Source organism: Heloderma suspectum, chromosome 3 (genome assembly GCF_057233095.1).
Source record: "Heloderma suspectum isolate Gila_16-S chromosome 3, 16-S_ref, whole genome shotgun sequence".
In the NCBI taxonomy this organism is placed as follows: Eukaryota; Metazoa; Chordata; class Lepidosauria; order Squamata; family Helodermatidae; genus Heloderma; species Heloderma suspectum.
This window is the reverse complement of record NC_139460.1, coordinates 192,044,666-192,065,296: the sequence shown is the minus strand read 5'-3', so window position 1 is coordinate 192,065,296 and position 20,631 is coordinate 192,044,666. Positions and strand designations below refer to the sequence as shown.

The window sequence follows — 20,631 nt, the reverse complement described above, 5'->3', positions numbered from 1 at the left end:
ATTTCCATTTTCCAATGCAAGTCAATAGGAAAATGTAAAATCTGAATAATTCAGGTTTCTGAATCTTGCTTTGGATCCAGAGTCTGACACTCTGAAGTGGCCTCCAAAGCTGATGGGGGGGGTGTCCATACACAGCCCTAATCAGAATCCAGTGTATACCCCTAATTGAAATTGATCTAGATTCAAGAGAGGCAAAATAAAACTCCTTAACACAATTTATAATGATAGAATCTGCTGCCACAAGATGTGCTAATGGCTGTTGCCTTGTTGTTCAGTCGTTCAGTCGTGTCCGAGTCTTCGTGACGCCATGGACCATAGCACGCCAGGCCTTCCTGTCCTCCGCTCTCTCCTGGAGTGTGCTCACGTTCATATTCATTGCATCGGTGATGCTAGGCTGTTGCCTTAGATAGCTTCAAAAAAGGGGATTATAAAAATTTTTTGGAATGGAACCTCCAAGCTCAAAGGCAGTGTACCTTTGAATCTGTGTCGATGGGGAGCAAATGGGGGGGTTGTTCCCCTCATGCTCTGCTTCTAGGCTTTCTGCAAGCATATGGCCACCTTCTGTAGAAAACATGATTTTTGGCCATATGGACACTTGGTCTGATCCAGACAGGATAGTCTTATATTTTATATTCGCAACCATTTTTCAAGACAGAAGTTAATCTCTACAGAAGTGCTCTTATTTCAAAAACAGCACTTATCCAAAATCAGTGGGCTAATTTTTGTGAGATGTGTCATTCATGAATGTTGAATGAGAAATGTCTGATTCATCATATCTATAGTTATCAGATAATGAAGACTATACATAATTGAAGAGGGAAAATTACTTTTCTCCTCGCAACAAATGTTGATTCGGGGGCGGCAGAGTTACAGAGTTGTGATCTGAACTGTAATACATTTATACGGTAGGGCTGAAACCTTTCATAGCCATATTGTAGGTGATGGTATAATTCAATTTGTTTTGAGATGGAGCATGAACATGGACAGTCATCCTAAAGTGCAGTGGAAGGCTGTTTGTATACATATTTTCTGCATCCTGAGCCATTGTTTTCAAGGCAGAGTGTGTGTTCAGATTAGCCCCAAATGACTCCTGTCCCCTGTGAAGGGGTGGGGAGAATTTCTGTGACTTTAGGGGCAGCTGTGAAACCTGCAGGACGTTTGAGTGGTAGTTACTATCAGATGAGGTCATCCTGGCAGTGATGGTATGTGATGACATAGCATCATCCCAGGGTCATTGTACAGAAGAAGAAAATTGCTGCCTCCATGGTGTGATCCATGGACTATTTATAAACATTTAATCTCAGAGAAAGAAAATATTTGCAGTCCGGTTTCTGTAAGAGAATGGAAATTTATCAATTTGTTGTTGTTCAGTCATGTCCGACTCTTCGTGACCCCATGGACCATAGCACGCCAGGCCTTCCTGTCCTGCGCTCTCTCCTGGAGTGTGCTCAAGTCCATATTCATTGCAATTTATCAATTAGGCTGAGACAAAAATCTTGCACAGCCTCTAGAGACATGAGTAGCTTTTTGTGGGACAGGGTAAGGACTAGTTGAGATTCTGTAAGATAAGAAAATTAATTGGTTTGGCGTCCAGAGGAAAAATGAGTAAAGAAAGTGTGCAGGATAGGCAATGGGTAGAAAAACAGGAACTTGATGAAGGGGAGAAGGAGGCTTGATGTAAAGGGCAGAGGAGACAAAATACTGAACTCCCTGCTGAGGGAGGCCAGGTTAGCTCCCTCCCTGTTGTCCTTCTACCAGCAGGCAAAGATGTTTTTATTCAGATTTATTGGTCTGTTACTGAAGGGGTTTTTAACTGGTTGATGCTGTTTATTTCTTTTCTTGTTGTGTTTTTAATTTTGTTTTTAATTTATTTGTTATGTCTTAATTAAGATGCTGTTTATCTGGATTTTATTGTTAGTCGCCTTGAGTTCCATTTTTTGGGGGAAGGCGAGAAGGCAGGATAGAAATTAATTAATTAAATAATAAATAAATTGAAACAAGAAAGGGCTAATGAGAAAAGGGGCTCACAGTCACAGCACTTGGAATGGCATGCATGTTAAATTGGCGGGGTGTGTGTGTGTGTGGACAGATTACTAGGGAGGCTGGTCAAGGGACTGGGTGAATAAAGAACATTTGATGGAGTAGGCAGTGGGCTGAAAAGCATGGAACTGAGGAAACTCTGGATGGGGAGTCATGGAATGGAAGAAAAGAAGAGTCAAAGAAGAAGTAGGACTGAGGCAAAAATTCACATAGAACCTCGGGACTGGAGGGGACATGTGCCCTAATGGCAAGAAAGAAGAGGACACACAAGGGAGGTCTGCAGGCTGGTAACCCTTTTTGCCATTTGTGGCTTCTACTGCAGCATTGTATTCCGGCAACCTTAAGGATATAATGAAGAATACAAAAGGAATGGGAGGAACTGGGAGCTGAATTTCACTTTTGATCTGAATTAACCAATCATATCTTTGGCTACAGCATTCCGGTATTTCTCCAAATCTTCTGTGCCATCCATGATTGAAGCACATTGAACTTGGGTGTAGGAACACAGGATTTTTTATTAGCAGTACCCATGAGTGCTGAATGTGAATGTCTGTGGCCAGTAGTGACTCACCCAGCATAGCACTGCTAAAATCCTCTTCTTTGGTTTGTTTCTTCCTCCCTCCCTCTGGCGACTCAGTAAGGGCTGGTGCTTGCAGACAGAGAGGAGTTCCTCAGATTAATCACACAGCTCTCTTTGAAACAGTGGCTCTTTGACATCCCAGCAGCTTGCTGGAAGATTGGCAGCTCTGCATTTCATTTTTGTTTGGTGTTTTAGACTTCACACACCTCCCTGGTGTGAGCTTCTTTGGAAAACTAATTCTAGAAACCATAATTTAAAATGATACATGACTAATATTCACATTCACCGAGTGTTACTTTTAGGCTAATTTTGTCCATGCGTATATTTTGCATTGAGGTTTGCATACAAGACCATACAAATACGTGTCTGTGTTCGTTGCAAACATTCCAGGTGCCAGCTATGTTGCACATGTGAATTGAGAAAGGAACCTGGCATCCATGGTGTTAAAAATACCTACGGGGTCTCTCTAGGAACCTTGGAAAAATATCACTCACCGTATGTGCATTAGGCATAGAACGTGAAAAGAAAAATGTCAGTCTGTTTTGAAAGCTATTCAACCTAGGGAATTTCTTAGCTGGGGATCACCACATGTTGCCCATTAACTCCATCCTTATTTCCCTCAAGCCCCATCCATGGGTTCACCTTTACACTGCACATTATATGTGGAACCTGTGGACAGTCCAAGACATTTTGCTGCCTGAAGCAGAATGGTGCCCACCTGCCCTACTAGGGCCAACACGTTAATACTGGGATGGGGAACCATTTTTGGACCCTGAGAGATCAGGGTCCATATGACAGCAGTGGGTGGGGCTACTGCCAAATACGGGTAGAACCACCCCTGGCATGCCCTACCCCAATTTTCATACATGCACACCATTCACACCCACCCACCATTCACGTACACCCTCTCCCCATACACACACACACACACACACTCACACTCACACACACACACACACACTTCCCAGCCCCTCCCCCCAGTTGGTCCATGCAGATCAGCTGAGAGCGGCATTTTTCCTGCCCCAGTGCTGAGAGAGGAGCCTGCCCCACCTGCTGCAGATCCCTTTCCCCACTATCTGCCCTGGGGCAGGGGTAAGGGGTGGGCCTGGAGAAGTAGCTTGGCAGGCCAGATGGGGAACCCCTGCAGGCTGTATTTGGCTCATGTGCTGGAGGTTCCCCATGCCTGCTTTAAAAAGTTTGCTGCACCATTCAGACACCAATTTCTTCCTTCATCTCCTTACCCTAATTGTGCTGCCTTAAGCAAGTCACTTCACCCTGCTGCATGGCAGGGCCAGCCCTGGTGGAAAGTGCACTGTACCAGTGCACTGCACAACAATTTGCATTGTGCAATGTGGTGACTTGGCTTGGAAGGGTGGGCGTCTTTTCTTTTTTTGGCAAAGTGAATAGAGTTATGGAGAACATAAAGAGTTCCAATTTGAGGGAGCATAAGTGGCTCATTGCAGAATTTCTTGAAACTTGCTGCCTAATGATTGTCATTAACAGGAAGATTCTTCTATGAGTATCCACTAGAAGGTAGGCCGTTTTTCCATTTGGCAGAGGAACATGATTTTCCCACTCACCGTATGTTGTGACAATAAGTGTTGTATTTATCTGGTTCTCTGTTGCTGATAACTGATGCCATTCTAACTGTTTCTCTCTTTCCATTGTATAGGAGGCCCAGAAGATAAATGGCAATGCGGAGACCCAGGCAGATGGGGACTTGAAACCCACAGATGAGAAAGAGGAAGTTGTGGCAGCAGAAGTGGGCTGGATGACCTCTGTTAAAGACTGGGCAGGGGTGATGATTTCAGCCCAGACCTTAACTGGCAGAGTCCTTGTGAGTTTTCCCATGCTTGCTTCAGTTTTTCATCACTTCTTCCTAAGGGTGGATTCAAATGGCTAGCTGATTCCCCTCACCCTTAAAAGTGTGCTAAGCCCCACATAGGCAATAATTTCCCTCTTTGATGGCAACTTGCTACCACATGCAGAAAATGGCTTCAAGGGGACAAGGATAACCAATAAAAGATGGAATCTTCGGAAAACCAGGCTACTGATTGATATTTACAGTCATTGGGTGAGAAAATGCCGTCATATGAATCCACTGTTACTTTGTAGCCCTGAGTATATGTAATTGGGAGTAAGTTCAAATAAAAGAATGGGACGTATCGTCCAGGTAAACACAGTTAGGATCAAAGTGCCATGGTACGTGACTCTGACAAACACTTATGTGATTATCTTCAGAGAACTTGCCCCTTTACACTGGACCCTACTAAACTAATTTCATTATGACGCTTCCTATGTGGTGTACGGCTCCCCCCCCCCACTCTGACCTGCTCCGGCTAGACAGCTGAAATCAGCCGTCTAGTCACCAATGCAGGGTGGCCAGAGTGAGGAGGAGACAATCCCCTCTGTGCTCCCCCCTCTTGCATTGGATAGGCAGTCACCTCCAAGTATGGAGGCGGCCATCTATCTACAGAGGATTGCTCCCTCCGCCTCTGGTTCTCAATGACTTAACACAGCGTATTCCTGAAAGATCTTATCATTCGCTCCACCACTACCACCCCCTGCAAACCAACTGCAGAAATTTCTCCTTTATTGAGTAAAAGATTATGGCTTTTCGTAGGTCACTTGCAGATCAAAATCAGATCAGCTAGAGTGGCAGATGAAGAAATTATAGTACCTTTTCATACTGCAGGCCACAGTTTAAATCAAAATCAATCTTCCACATTCACTATTAAATAACCTTTAGGAAGTGGTTCACTGAACACTTGTGTTGAGGGGGAAGAAAAAGTAGCCATTGATTTTTGGTTTGGCGTGCTCACACAAAGAAAGCAGTTGTATAACTGCTGCCTAGATTTATCTGCTAAACAAAGAAGTGAAAGTTAGCAAAGGTGTGGTGTGAACAATGATCTAGAATAGGGCTTCATGAATGCTTCTTTCTTCTCCTCTAACCCTCCCTTTTCTATTCTTATATGATCAGTCATTTCCTTGGAAGGGGCTCCAATGAGAGTGCCCATAGCTCAATAATAGAGCGTAGAGCTTTGCATGCGCAAGACCCAGGTTCAGTCCCTGGCAGTTCCCTTTTACTGGAGGAGGGCTGGGAGTCCCTGGCCTGAGATGTTGTAGACCGGCTGCCAGTCGCAGTACTTGTACTTGGCAGCACGAACCAGTGGTCTGACCCATGTAAGACAGTGCCATATGTTCATACGACTCATGGCAGAAGAGCAGGTGCTGATAAGCTGAATATTATCAGGATCTTTCATTGTGTTGTAAGTTTCTGTACTCTGCTGCACAATCCTGGGGGCCACACATGAGCCATGGAAGTCCATAGCATGATGGCCAAACCACACAGTAAGGGCTTCTTAATGTCATGAGCTGAGCAGGGACTAGCCCCCAAGGCATCCCCTTTTCAGTTCTAACATGTGGTCTTTCCCTGTCACATATACTGGAAATGTATGATGGTGGCACACTCTTCTTTCCCCAGGGGACTGCTTTTGTGGAATATTTAAATTAAATTAATTTAATTAAATAATTTAAATTATTTTAAATTTAAATAATTAAAATAATTAATAATTAAACCATGCTCATAAACATGGTTACAAATGTGATTATATAATAATGAATTGTCCCAATGGACTAAGACCGTCTATCATTTGTTGTTGTTGTTCAGTCGTTCAGTCGTGTCCGAGTCTTCGTGACCCCATGGACCAGAGCACGCCAGGCCTTCCTGTCCTGCGCTCTCTCCTGGAGCGTGCTCAAGCTTCTGTCATTAGGCAATGTATAAACACAAGCAGTGATAAAAGAGACTGCTACTAGCACTACTAAGAGATGGAATTGTAAACATAAGATAGGAGCCAAATGTGAGGTGACAAAAATGGGGAGCTAGAAAACATTAAAACAACCTTGATAGATTGATTTGTTCTACCGGCCGCTAACTCCTGACACAGTTGCCATTTTGACTTAACTTCGTATTTCTAAGGCACTGAAGAGTTAAACATCCTTAATGAATAAGAAGCTAATCTCTATCCCAGCAAGCATGCTGTAACTCCTCACAGATTTATATGACTATTTCATGATATCATAGCTTCTACTCCAAAAATTGACCCCATTCACAGATAGGATCTTCTTTAGGAATGCTTATGAATGTTCTCCCCATCTGAATTTCCCCCTGGATTTTGAGTGTCCAAATTACCCAGTTTTGTTTATGGAAATGTTCTAATGCATTACTGATCCACCATTCTTCAGTTTTGATTTCCAGATTTAGTTCCAACTGCTGCCCATGCACAATTCAGCATAATGTTCACTTTACATATTTTTTTCCTTACAGGTTACTAGAGCATATGAACACATGTGCACATTCATTAAAACACTGTGCAAAAAGGAATCTTGATGTGATTGCAGTTTTTGTGTGTGCCGTGTTTTAATCAATGCAGTTTTGTGCTTGTATGTGTCAATAACCTGTAAGGAGAAAAAAAGATACAAACCAAAAACTGGCAAACTGCAGATGTACCAATTCAAAAAGTGTTTCCAAGTTAAGCCAGAAGGCCGGCAGAGTAGGGCATTGGGCAAAAGCAACTATGGAACAAAATGAGAGATATCCGTTCATCCCTGATCTCTTTCATTTTCACATTATAACAATTAGAAAATTCGTTAGCAAGTAAGCGTGTGAAAATTATATAAGATATGACATTCTTTGCCTGGGCAGCTGTCAAAACCAGGAACAGTTTGTGAAAGCTAAATTAATCCTGAGCATTTCCCAAATAAAGCTGTTGAAAGAAAACAACATTCAAGATGCTTTTATAATTTGATGGCTAGAACAGATACATTTTCATATTTTGTGCATATATTTTATACAGTATAACTTCATGAATTATTGGCATTGACTTATATTTTGTGGCCTGTGTGATGGATTTGCAACACCCTATGTTTAAAGCAAATTATTAAACTTTGCTTTACTGAAACTGCAGAAGAAGAAAAACTTTAAAATGTATTACGTAGGATTGTTGCTGTATTCTGCTCTATTGACTGATTAGGAGGTCTGTTTGGGTGGATGGCACTGAGGGGCCGGGGGGAGGATACCGAGGGCGCAGTCCTATCAAGATAGGTGGCCACCTCTGAACTTGGAGGCGACTGACTATCCAAAGCAAGGCAGGAGAGGCACGGGGGGATTGTTCCCTCTGTGCCTTTCCTGCCCTGCTATTTTCCGCTAGACAGCCATTTTCTGAGGGGCCGGCCAGGAGAGGAGGCTGCTGTACAACGCATTGGATGTGTTGTACACACAGCTCCACTCTCCCCACCCTGGAACGCCCCCAGCTCCGCCCTTTTCCGGCCCCTCCGCGCTCCTCTTCCTTTTTTTTTGTTGAAAATACTTTTTATTCTATTTTTATCTTTTTAAATGAAATAAACAGTACCAACAAGCTAATCAATAACTACAGTTTCTCAACAATATAATATTCTTAGGAGGACACAGCAATAACAAAAAGGAGAAAAAGAAAGAAAGAAAGAAAGAAAGAAAGAGAAAATCCATTACACACCAAGTTCAAATCCCATTCTACTTAAGAATTATACCTATAACATTGGCAATATTAATCAATCTTATAACAAGGAAGCAGGCCTACAGTTCATTTTCAGTAACCATATATTGCCCTTCAGTTAACATATAAATTATAAAGCTTAACAATTTAACCAGCCAAAAATCTTATTAACCATTTTCATAATAATGGTAATAATAGTAATAAAAAGAGAGAAATAATAATAACAAATCACTAATATAATATTATATAATAAAAACAACCTTACAGCAATCACTAATGTACTTTGTACTAGGTATATAAATGAGTTTGCACATTTCTATATGCCCTCAAACAGTAGATTTAAGTACAATGTATCATATCCATTTTAGAGAGAAGGGATTTAAAAAAAGAGGAGAAAAAAATAAGAAATAAGAGAAAAAAGATGGATCTATATATGAGCAATTATCTCTGACCTAGCTTAAATCTTACAGACTAAACATGGCCAGTTAACAAAACATGTTTGTAAATTCCAGTTCATGGGGCTGAGACAGAAATCTCATGCATTTTTCCGTTTAGCCACGCCTCCGCCATTTTGTGATTTAGAAACTTCTTCATCTGACCTTCAGAAATAATACAAAATGTAGCAGGATATTTTAAATTATATTTTAAGTTCATTTGTTTTGCCAGATTTTTCGCCTTGATAAATTGCCTTCTTTTATCAGCAACTTCTTTGGTGTAATGCAGAAATAACGTAACTTTATCTTGTTTCCAAAAAAGATTTCCGCCCCCTCTTGCCAAACTCAGGATATAATTTTTTGTTGAGATTCTTGCAAATTGGACTATAATTGTATAACCAAGTGCGGAGGACGGGGCTTCTCCGCGCTGTCTTGGAGGCAGCGTGGACTTGCGGGGTGGTTGGTTTTCCGGGAACCAACCTCAGCTCTGAGGTTGGTTCCCGGAAAACAGCATTTCCTATGGCCCGCTAGACAGTGTCTAGTGGCCATAGGATTGTTCCCTCAGGGAATTTGATATCCTGCCTTCTGATCCACCTAAGCTAGGCCACAGAAAGTTACACCTATCAGGCATCCTCCTGCACACAAAGTATTCAAGTTGCTTTGTACACCAGTGGAACGTCCAAGGAGCAACTTGAATACTCATTGTGGTCTGATCACAGTGTCACTGTCTGTCACTTTCACTATCATTGGCACTATCACTGGAATAGGACAATTGAATATAAACATTTCCCCAATGCAGCAGGAACAGCAGCAGAGACAGTAACAGAAAGAAGGGTGTGGGCGGTGGAAGAATGCAGATTGCCCCCTAGAACAGGGATCCCCAACCTTTTTGGACCCTTAACTACATTTGGGAATTTGAGAAACTGCTGTGGGCACCACCACAAAATGACTCCCATGAAAGATATGGCTAATCACATAATGGCTGCTGTCGGTGCCTGGCTGGTAAAAAGAGAGGTGTGTGTGTGAGAGAGAGAAAGAAAGAGAGAGAGAGAGAGAGAGAGACAAGAGGCTAGGAGCAGGGAGAAATACTGAGGTAAAGGGGTGAGAAATAGCAAGGCTAGAGGCTGGGAAGGGAGAGAGAAACAGCAAGATCAAGGAGTGAGTGGAAGAGAAAGAGCAAGGCTAGGGGCTAGGAGGGGAGAGAAAGAAGAAGGCTAGGGCAGGGAAGGGAGAGAAATAGTGAGGTAAGGGGTTGGGTGGAGAGAAATAGCAAAGCTAGAGGCATGGGAGTGGAGAGATGGAGAGCAAAGGGGAAAGGTCTGTGTGGATGGAAGAAGGTTGGGTGGGGTCAGGAAGGAACTCTTTCTTTCTCTTGCTGCTCACTGAACAGGGGATTGTTCAGGAACAGGAAGGAGACTCTGGCACCCTAACATCTTTCAAGTTTTAAAAATTAAAAATAAATGTTTGAAGAGGGTAGGGAGAGCTTCGCGCGCACTGTTGGAGGTCTCCGCAACTGCCATGATGCCTATGAGCACCGCCTTGGGAACCACTGCCTTAGAAGGTCTCTTGGTATGAGAAGTACCACCTTGAGTCACCTGGACAGACCCTCCTGGAGAATTCCTGTGGCAGGCTTTTCACATCCTTAAGGGCACAGCTCACTTTTCCAATCCTGCCTACATGGAACTCATACATGGAACCATAGCCATGTGTGAGTCAAGCTCTGACTGTTGAGAATTCTTAAGGCTGCCCTGGAGTCAGGCAGAGAAGCTGGAAGGTATGGTAGAGCTAATAGTGCAACTAGCATGGCAGCTTTACTCCATCTATGCTTATCTAATCTCCTCTTCACTGGCTAATTTTCCTCAGGGGTTGGGAAGAGGAGGACGGACAATTAGTTGCCTAGGTGAGATATGATCAGCAGACAGGGAAAGGCAACAAATGGCTCTATGATCTTCATCGGTTTCTCTGCCTGGCCCTGGGAGAGACTTCAGAATTCTTAACAGCCAGAGCCTGACTTCCATGTGATATGTGTAACATGTTGCCAGGACCTGAAAAGTGAATTTAACCCTGCAGAGCCTCCCATTTTTCCCATGCTGGCTGTGATGAGTAGCCAAACTCTTAACTGAGCCTAGTAATGAAACTGCTATTGTTTGCAGTGCATCAGTTTTGCAACCCTTTTTCTACTTGGGGACAAAGCTGTGTAACACATCATAATTTTTCCACTATAGAGAATACATCAGCAGTTTAAGAATTATTATGTAGTAAACACAAAACTACAGCTGTGCACCTGACTCCCTTAGAAAATCCAAGCCTGCGGTTACTCATTTTGTCAACCTGCCGAAATATGCGCATGTTTTGAAGTGTATAGATATCCCTCCTGCCCAAGCAAGCAAGCAGACTAGTTCCGCTCCCTGTCCTGAGCCAAGGTGTTGCATCACTCACAAAACAAATCTTAGACAGATCTATTAAAAAATAATATCAAGTAAAATTCACCCAGGAGTTAATCCCCCTGCTGTTTGTTAGAGCCCGGCCCCTCAAATAAAGTTGCTAGGAATTTAAGGGGCATGCGCAAAAGTTGTCAATGAGCTTTGCCTAAAGGAACATTTGGGGGCACGTCTGAAGGCACTTGGAGGTTGCTACTTGGGCAAGTCAGAAAATTTTGAAGGAAATGAACAAATGAAAGGATTTCCTAATGCACATCCCTAGGAAGTATTCTGACAACACTGGACATGCACTATGCCTATTTTGTCTCAGGATTTGACCTGAAGTTTCAGGGCTTGACTATCCTTCTCAGGGTCTCCATGGGAAGAAATTAAATCTGAGGGTCAGAAGCCACTAACTACTGGGGTCCATTTTAGTTTTTTGAGCACAGAGTCCAGGCAGGCCTGGATAGGATTCCTAATTTGCCATCATACTACTCCCTGTCTCTTACCAAGATCTTCACTCCTGCAAGATAGGCTCTGTTATTGCAATGGGGTACGGTTATTTTCCACAAGGCCTGCCACCCAGCCTTCTCTTCCCTTCTAAAGTTTAAGCCATATGTTTTTTCCCCCAGCACATTTCCCCAGTTTCTCTTTTTCTCTCTTTCTGTGGGATCGGGAGAGAAGGATTGAAAGATATATTTATTTTGGAAACATGGGAAAGAGGGCAATATTTCTGCACTGAATATCAGTTAGTAAGAGAACCAAGAGGGTTTAAAAACAATTACCGTCTGGCTGCACCATCTTCTCCAATAGGCATCACCACCCTTGAGCTCACAGACTTCACCCCTCATGTTTAGGATCTGAGCCTCAGGATATCTGGCTTCCTGAACTGTAGTGCTTTTTCATGGTCTCCAGATATCATTTGTGCTATCTCTGGCATGGGCCTTTAGGAGAACAAGTAGGTTTGGGTGGGTTCTTGCTATAATTGCTGATGTACGAACCCCCACTCAACCCCCTTGAAAAGGCAGGTCATTTTGTAAATTTCCCTCTGGCAACCCTCCCCGCCAAATCCTTACCTTTGTGAAGGTGGAGAGGAAATTGGTGGCAAAGAGGGCTTGAGCAATTCAAGCTCAAGATAGAACTGGGCAGACCTATCTAGCGAGCTCACCATACCACTGGTTTTCCCTCCCCAATTGCAAAGGTAAGGTGTTCATTTTACTTGCAATGGTGAGAAGACTATTGGCAGAAGTGAGGGGGGAATCCCCATTTCAGGCTGGAGCTAGACTCAAATACATCTCATCCTGACTGAAAATGAAGCACCCCCTTTCGAATGGAGTGAGTTTGTATTTCAGCTCCCCACCCCCACAGCTCAAAAGTTTTCAGCATCAATAGGCACAATTGCAAACTCATCAGCAATGCTAGGCTTACTTTTTAATCTTTGCATTAATATACATGCACATTGTAATTCCTGGGATGGTATCTTTTTTTTTTTATCATGTAGAAGGACTGACATTATATATTGCATAGAGGTGGGTAGAGGTTTACTATAACACAGAGCAACCTCTGTGCTGTAGCAACCCACTGAACTAGTGATTTCAGCTAACACTTACTTTAGAAGTTTTTATCCCATCCACAACTGTAATGCTTGAAGCAATTCAGGACTCATTCCTTTCCTGCTTCCCCATATCTATTCCTGTTCCTCTCACGCTCAAAGCTCTACCCTTGAATCCAGGAAAGTATTCAGGAGGGCATAGTCCCTGGTGGGCATACTAGTATTAAGTCTCCGAGAACTGGTATAATAATTTGCTGTGGAGCTCCTATTTACAAGGTAAAATAACCCAGGGGGGGGGGGGAAATTGAGATTAGATATCCTTAACAGTAGTGGTGTATATTAGAAAAATGAAAATGATGAACAGTTATTTTGTGCGTGTTAAAACTTGTAGTGTGTTGCCATGGGGATTAGGTGCAATCACTTCCTAGGAGGTGTTTGCATGTGTTAATCTGCTTGCAAACACTTCCTCTTTCTTTTCATTTAATTCGTAGGCTGAGCACCTTTGCTGGCCCTTGGGGCTGTTAGTGATGTATAAGGGTAATGTCCTTTTCTCTCTTTGTGTAAATCTCTGGTAGTTCTCAATATGAAAGATGGTTCATTACTGAATTGAAGATGTGTGCTCGAGTTTGCTTTAATCTCCAGTGACTACAGTGTGGGCTATTTCCTAGGTTTCCATAGGGACAGGAACAATGCTTCCCGTTGGGGTTCATCAGCCACAGAATGATGATGCGAGGAAGTACACAGTGTTGAGTTGGTCTCATTGGTTTCTATGGTAACTGCAGCTTCCTTTAATCTACCCTCTCTCTCTATATGTGTTTTTCCTTCTTCTTTTGCTTCTGCACTGATATTATTGCCAAACCTATAGTGCATTTGTGGAAATTCCTTTATTGTTTGTATGCAGTTTATGCAAGCATAATTCTGGGGATGATGCATCAGAAATGTATTTTTGGCACATTTCCTCTTGTGTGTGTGGGGGGGTACCTTGTTCCTTCATTTTTGATATCAAAACTAAAGTGCTGTTCGACCTTTAGTGTTGCCGTCTGTCCCACATTTTAATGGGACCATCAGAAATTTTATGTGCCAGGATTTGAACATCTCCAAACTGTGTCATGAATTTTTTTTAATGCCCGACAACGTTAAAAAAGAGAAACCATGTAAGTAAATAAAACAGAACAATTCATAAAATGATTTGCTGTTGTCATTTCATGGTGTTATGTTGTGAAATGGAGATATGAAACTAGAAAGATGCAATGACAGACTGTTCTGTCAATCCCCTCTATTACCTGTACATGTGTACATCTGCATGATGTCATTTCTGGATATCATTACTGATGATTTATGCCAGAGGTGAGCAACTTGGTGGTCTTCCAGATGCTGTTGGACTGCAACTCCCATCAGCCCTAGTCAGCATAGTCAAGGGTGAGGGATGACAAGAGTTGCAGTCCAAAAACACATTCCCCACAATTTAGGACCCAAACCATGGTTTGAGCTCCTAGAAGCTCTACAGGCAAATTCTGTTTAGTTGCCCACCCCTGATTTATATAAATGCTCTTACCAGGGTCCCTTCATTTTGGCTGGCCTTGGTAGTGAGGGGAAATTTGTTCTTGTCACTAATCCTGACCCTTCCTTGAAGGATAGTGGGGCAGATTCCTGTCTGTGACATCCTAATGGCTTTGGAGGTGCTTCAAGTTCTTGAGAAGCCCAACAAGATTATGAGGGAAAGCCCCCATTCTCCTCCATGAAGAAGATCAGAAAGACTATAACAGAACTGCTATCATGGTTCTGGTTCCAGATATGGGAGGTGGGGCTCTTGCTAGAATAGTGGTGAGTGTATTTGTGGACTCTTCTCTCTCACAGAGTCATTTTTTAAATAATGATCTGGTCCTTACATTCAGTGAGTAGGTTACCTGCCCCAACACGTTGCTGTAAAAAAAAAATGGGAAGGACTATATTTCTTTTTGCCTTTCCCCAATTACAAAATTATCTTGGTAGTATAATTTAACATTTAAGACTGTTTTATAGGAACACACTAAAAAAATTATTCACATGATGCATAATTGACTTATGGGATTCACTTCCATCATGGCAAATAGCTGCCTTAGATGGTTTTAAAAGTGGATTAGTCACATTCCTGGAGGATAGGTCTACCAACAGTGATTAGCTATGACAGCTGACTGGCACCTCTAGATTTAGAGGCAGTTTAACTCTGAATATCAGATTCTGAGGGCAAAGAGTGAGGGAAGGCTCTTGTCATCATGCCTTGCTTGTAGGTTTCCAGGAAGAATCTGGCTGGCCACTGTTGGGAACAGGATGCTGGGCCAGATGAAAACTTGATCTAATCCAGCTAGGCCATTTTTATGTTCTTACATTTTGCCAGAAAACCGGAGCATGCAATATACTAACCTCACTACTCCCAGCATTCCTGACCATTGATCATGCTGGCCAGGATTGATGGGAATTGAAGTTCCAAACATCTGGGGGGCACCAGCTTGGGGAAGGCTGCAGTATGCGATAATCTTTAATTGATTTCAGTGTCATGTCCTTTCCAAAAATGTATTTTAAAGCAGGGCCACAGTGTGTAGGATCCAGCATTAATCTCACCTTACCCTCACTATTGGATAAGTGTTGTCATGTGGAAGAAGGTTAGCTGTGCTTGCAATAACTGTACTTCGCTAAATCAAGGAAGTAAATCATGGTTGCAATAAGGCCAAGTTATATCTCAAACAAGCGAAGAGAAAACTCCCTGGAAAAGACCCTGATGCTGGGAAAGACGGAAGGCAAAAGGAGAAGGGGACGGCAGAGGATGAGATGGCTAGATAGCATCACGGATGCAATGAATATGAACTTGAGCACGCTCCGGGAGAGAGCGCAGGACAGGAAGGCCTGGCGTGCTGTGGTCCATGGGGTCACGAAGAGTCGGACACGACTAAACGACTGAACAACAACAACAATATCTCAAACAAATAAGAATGCTACCTAAGAAAGCAGCAGCAGCAGGAATAGTTGAAAGTGGGATGAGGGCAGAAGCAAAAGCTTTTAACGCAATTTTAAAAGGAGAAAACAAAATACAACACCTTTCTCTAGCAAGTCTGCAACCAGTGCAATATCTATAGCAAATGACTCCCTCTAGAGTCCAAAAGAAAACCATTCATTAAAAATGATTTTGTTTCAAAGGCAGTTTTTGTTGCTGATGAAGTGTGAAGCCTTACATTCCAAGGTGATCTGATTTCTCCTTTGAAGACTATGGCTGTGTCACAGATATGATCATATACTACACGCGCACACACATGTCTGTAGGCCTTCATGTCCTGCCTGGCGGCTTCCCAGAAAGCATCTGGTTGGCCAGTGGTGGAAGCAGGATTCTGGGCCTAGTAGACCAGCCTTCTCCAACCTGCTGCTCTCCAGGTGCGTTGGATGGCAACTCCTGTAATTCCCAGCCAGCATGGCCAAAGGGCGCTGTAGTCCAACATATCTGGAACGTTTAGGAAGGCTGAGGTAGACCCTGCTGATTCAGCAGGGCTATTCTTAGGTCAGCCACCTTTTGACTTGCAGCCATCCACTGTCACAGTCCCACCAATACCAGACGTAGAGCAGAAAATAAATAACCACAGGAATGTCCATGTAGGTACAACGTCCTAATTATAGAACAGTTTGACAATGAATGAGCTGCCCAGGCAGGCTGTGAAATCCCCTTTCTTGAAGATGCTGAATAGGGATGTGCAAAAGGAAAAGGAAAAGCCTTGGAATCTGCCTTGCTGGTTTGGATCACAGGATGCTTCAACTTGGGGGCTCTGGTTGACATCACGCTTTGCCTCACCTCATTTTCTGAAGCCGTAGATGTCATTCCTATCAACAAAAAACATCAACAAATACCTATAACGTCTTTACCTTTTGGCAAAGCATAATGAAATTAGTAGTCATAGTAGTCGTTTCCACAGGAATGAAGCCCCCTGGCCCACCATTTCAGACAGACAGGGGCAGAGATTTTTGTGCTAAGCACCATTCACATGTGAGATTATTTTTAAAAGGCGTGTCCCCACTTTCTATATTTTCATGGGCAATTTGTATAAACAGGATAAAAAAAGGTAGAGGTGCCTGTGACTAGGGGGGTATCCACCAGTGATTTACTCCAAGCTGGCTGTGTGTTGAGGTCGTTAGGGATATGTGACGTCATGCACATCCAGCAGCCACCCCGGAGCTTATCACGGAAAAACCAGATTTCCTGAGATTGCTTAACGTCTGATTATTTTCCTCAAGTCGGGTTCTCCCCAGTATAGTTGCTGTATGCCCCAACCCCCGCATTTAGCTCAGGTGTGCTAGCCCTGCCCAGGAGTGTGCCTTTCACCATGACCCCAGTCACGCGGTGTTCCCTGTGTGTTTCCCGTCCCTGCACGAACCAGTTAGTGTCGACTCCGAAGTAACTCCCATTGTGCTCAATGAGGCTTGTCCCCTGAATGCCCACATCAGAATTTACAGAGATCTCCTCAATTGAAATGGCACAGTTTAAAGCACATTCCCTAAATGCTCTAAAGTGCAATCTCGAGGCTCCAATTCTCCGTTGTTTAGTTTATTGCCTTAGGAAGTAACTACTTCACAGCTTTGTTATAGAGATCCTGCACAGTTTTGGTTTGGTTAGAAAGGGAGCTGGTTTCCATCCCTGTGTTCTCCCCCACCCCTTTCCCAGCACAAGCATATGTGTGTCTACTCAGAAGTGACTCCCATTGTGCTCAATGAGGCTTACTCCTGAAATGCAGGTGCATCTGGACCTTCAGGGGAAAGGACAAAGGGGGGGGGAAGCCTCTCTTATTGGTTGAGCAGCCCCTGCCAGTCAGATAACATTCACTCCAACCCCCAACCCCTACCTGGAAATATGTGATGCGAGTTGGAATGATGCGATGCACACCCATGTGGAACCCTGCCCGAACCAAGAACAGTTGTAAACAGAAGAGGTTCCCAACTATAGTTGGCAGACATGATAAACTATTTTGACAATATTGTTGCTTGCAAAAATTTGAAAAGTTTTGATATGTAAGTATGTAGAAATGTTTGCTACAAAGTTTGGGTCTCTTTATTATGGTTCCCAGGTTTCAGGGACCTCAGTTCCCCCGATGTGGGAAGAGGCTGGGAAATAAAGGTGGGGGGCTGACAGATTGGGGAAGGGGAGCTTAGTGGGGTAAGCATGGAGCTTAGTAGCACTTGCTGGGACACAGAGCACCAGACCTTGCCTGGTGAGTCACAAGTAGAGCCTGATAGACATGCGAGTGGAGCTAATCGAAAAGCTGCTCAAGCCAAGCTGAAAATAACCTGTCCCCATGGCACTGCTCCCTCACTCTATGTTCTTCTGGAGGGCCCCTGAGGAGGCAAAACCCTGATGTGTCAGTTCAGACACTGAGACTTGGCAACCCTATTATTTATTATTATTTTATATATATTTATTCATTGCCATGATATTTGCAGACATGATTTATGCAATCCAAAAAAGCCTCAAGGTTATATTTGTAGCTGAAATTAGGCCTTCAGCATTCCCACAGAAACCTGCAGGTTGCACAAATGTTGTCTTATTGTGAACATATGCATAGCCTGTGAGTGGTGTTTTGCTTCTCATGGTATAAATAACTGGAGGAAAAACTGGTTCTGGCCAGCAGGGGTGGGGAATACCCCTCTCCTGATAGTTATGATAAAATATTAAAATATAGTTAATTGTTTTGTTGTTGTTTTACAAATTCAGACATTTTCATTTGAATTAGGTTTACAGTGGAAGGCTTTGCTAGCGATTCTTATTTTCACCCTGGCAGTAATAATTAGGCTCTGTATGAAGTGGATGGAACTGTTGATTCCCATTGTACAAATAATCATGTTTGCGGAACCTCACAGATAGCTCCCCTCTAGGCACTGTGGCCTCCTAATGGAGAGAAAGCAGAGCTCTGACCTGGCAGTTAGCAACACTTTGTTTAATTGTTACATACTGTATTTACTCCACTGAGCAACAGTGTGCCTGCATTTTCTAACATAAAAGTGGTATTGTAGGAGAATGAGCAATCTCAGGTGTGGTTCTCATGGTCATTCTGTTAATGCTTCTGTACCATTAGTTGTAGTGGGAGATGTGAGTTCAAGTATTTAACAGCTTGAAGCGGGGAGTTCTTGGCTTTTCGTAACTGTAAGTTCATTATGGAGCAGATCAGGGATGAACAGTTTAAGCCCATGCAAATTGTATTTATCTCCCTGTATGGGCCTTGTCAGGGTCTAGTTCTGGGCAATAAAGCTGGACTGATCCCAAGTAACATGGTTAAAATCTGTAGAGAGCCTAGAGTTCGTTTGTTTTTGAATATATACCCCGCTTTACAGCTTAAACCTTCAAAGTGCTTAGAGTTCCAACAGGATCCAAAGGATGTATTTATGGGGATCATTGTAGTCTTGGGGCCAGAAGTGTTATTTTCTAGGACAAATTAATCCCCCTTGTATGTAGTCAATCTACACCACTGGTAAGCACTCTGGCACCCTCCAGAGGTTTTGGACTGTAATGTCCATTATCTCTAACCATTGGCCACACTACCCCTGATCTACATAATAAACTCCTAGTACCTTTCAGCTCCATAGGAAGAACCAAAGAGGGGTGTAACATTAAGATAATGGCATTTGTGCACATTCTTCCCCAGTTACTCTTGCCTTTGGCTTCTTTCCCTTCTATTATCCTCCCTTCTGTCAAAGGGCCCTATTAAAGTGTTTCATGGGCTAGACCTGGCCTTGCATCCCTGAATTAAGCAAGGCAGACCTAGGAGGAATTCTGCCTTGCTTAATTAACTAGAGAGTTCATCAAAGATAACATCTCCAGGAGGTAGCACAGACCAAGTTGGCTGGGAAAGCAGCAGACTGCAGGGCAAGGTAAGATTTGCAAATCGGAGAGCCAGCTGCCAATCGCCAGACAAGTGTTCAGCACAGTGCTTAATTCTGAAAAGTAGAGGAGTTGGCATTCAAAAGTGTTGGAAAGCATTCCGTCTATTCCAGAAAACCTTACCCCAAATCCCAGGTGTATGTCTGGTGGCTGTGGATATTCAGTGGGGTGGTGGAAACCACACAATACATGTTTTTAGAGGCTGTCTCATCTTCTATTATTACATCAGGTATTCTGTAGTCCTCTGCAGCCTGCCAGTGGAGGCAGGTTCTTAAGATGACCTGAATAAGCAAAACATATTCTGAGAGGTCTGCAATCCTCCCCTGCAGACGATCCAGTAAACTGCTAGAGCCTTTCTGAATTCTGCAGCTTGCCAAAAGCTTGGAGTTGATGCAAGTAAGAGCCACATCTAAAGGACCTTCCCATAGCAATGAAGATCCTGAGCAGAGCCTGGATCCTGAGAGTCTGGGCACACTGCCGTTTGTCCAGGTCTTGTTTTTCCTTTGACAGTTCCTTGTAGTGCTGAGCCAAATGTTCTACAGATAACCTTTGCCTTGAAAGGGAGGCGGGGGGGGGGAGGGCTTCACAGATGCCTCCTTTGCTTATTTCCACCCCTTTCTTTGCTGCCTGTTCATGGTGCTGGTGGAAGCTGTCTCCTCAGTATGATTTGGCTCTGGATGCCATCATGTAGTCAGATCAGCTGTGTGGCTATTGTCATGAAGTTAAAGTTCAGCGAGGGCTTTGCTTCCTGGCTTTTGGGGTAGGGGAGGAAAAATTGGTGCTGAGCAGCAGCAGGGAGTGCAATTTCTGCCAATGGCAAGTTAGGCAAACACTTTGTCACTGTTTGCAGGGGCCCCTGAAAATTTACTGAAAGGGCCCTCTATTCACAGCCTGCATTATGGTTCAATTCTAGTTTCTTGTGCTGCACCAGAGGTTCTTCCAAGAATTAGGAGCAGCTTATCAAGTAGACAAGGGGCTTAGAAGCCCTGTGTGGCTGTTTGGATCCTGGTCATGAAAACTTGTTGACTGGCTCATAACACTCCAAAAATCCGCATGGCATGCTATGGAATAGAGTTGCTACCTTTTCCTTTTTCTTTTTCCCCAGGCCTTTAACGTCAGCCTGACATACACCCAAATTTGTAGTTGATGCTTTTCTTATCACTTTATTTCTGTGCTAGC

The 20,631-nt window shown here is 43.3% G+C and overlaps 1 protein-coding gene across 3 annotated transcripts in view; it reads left to right on the top strand.

The window, feature by feature from the left end:
* The window catches only part of KCNMA1 (potassium calcium-activated channel subfamily M alpha 1), an 829,668-nt gene that overhangs the window by 204,825 nt on the left and 604,212 nt on the right, over positions 1-20,631 (top strand). For all 3 annotated transcript variants that reach the window (XM_084845225.1, XM_084845223.1, XM_084845224.1), the window contains exon 2: positions 4,293-4,457. In XM_084845225.1, the coding sequence (XP_084701351.1) occupies positions 4,293-4,457 (165 nt within the window). The remainder of the gene's footprint in view (positions 1-4,292; positions 4,458-20,631) is intronic.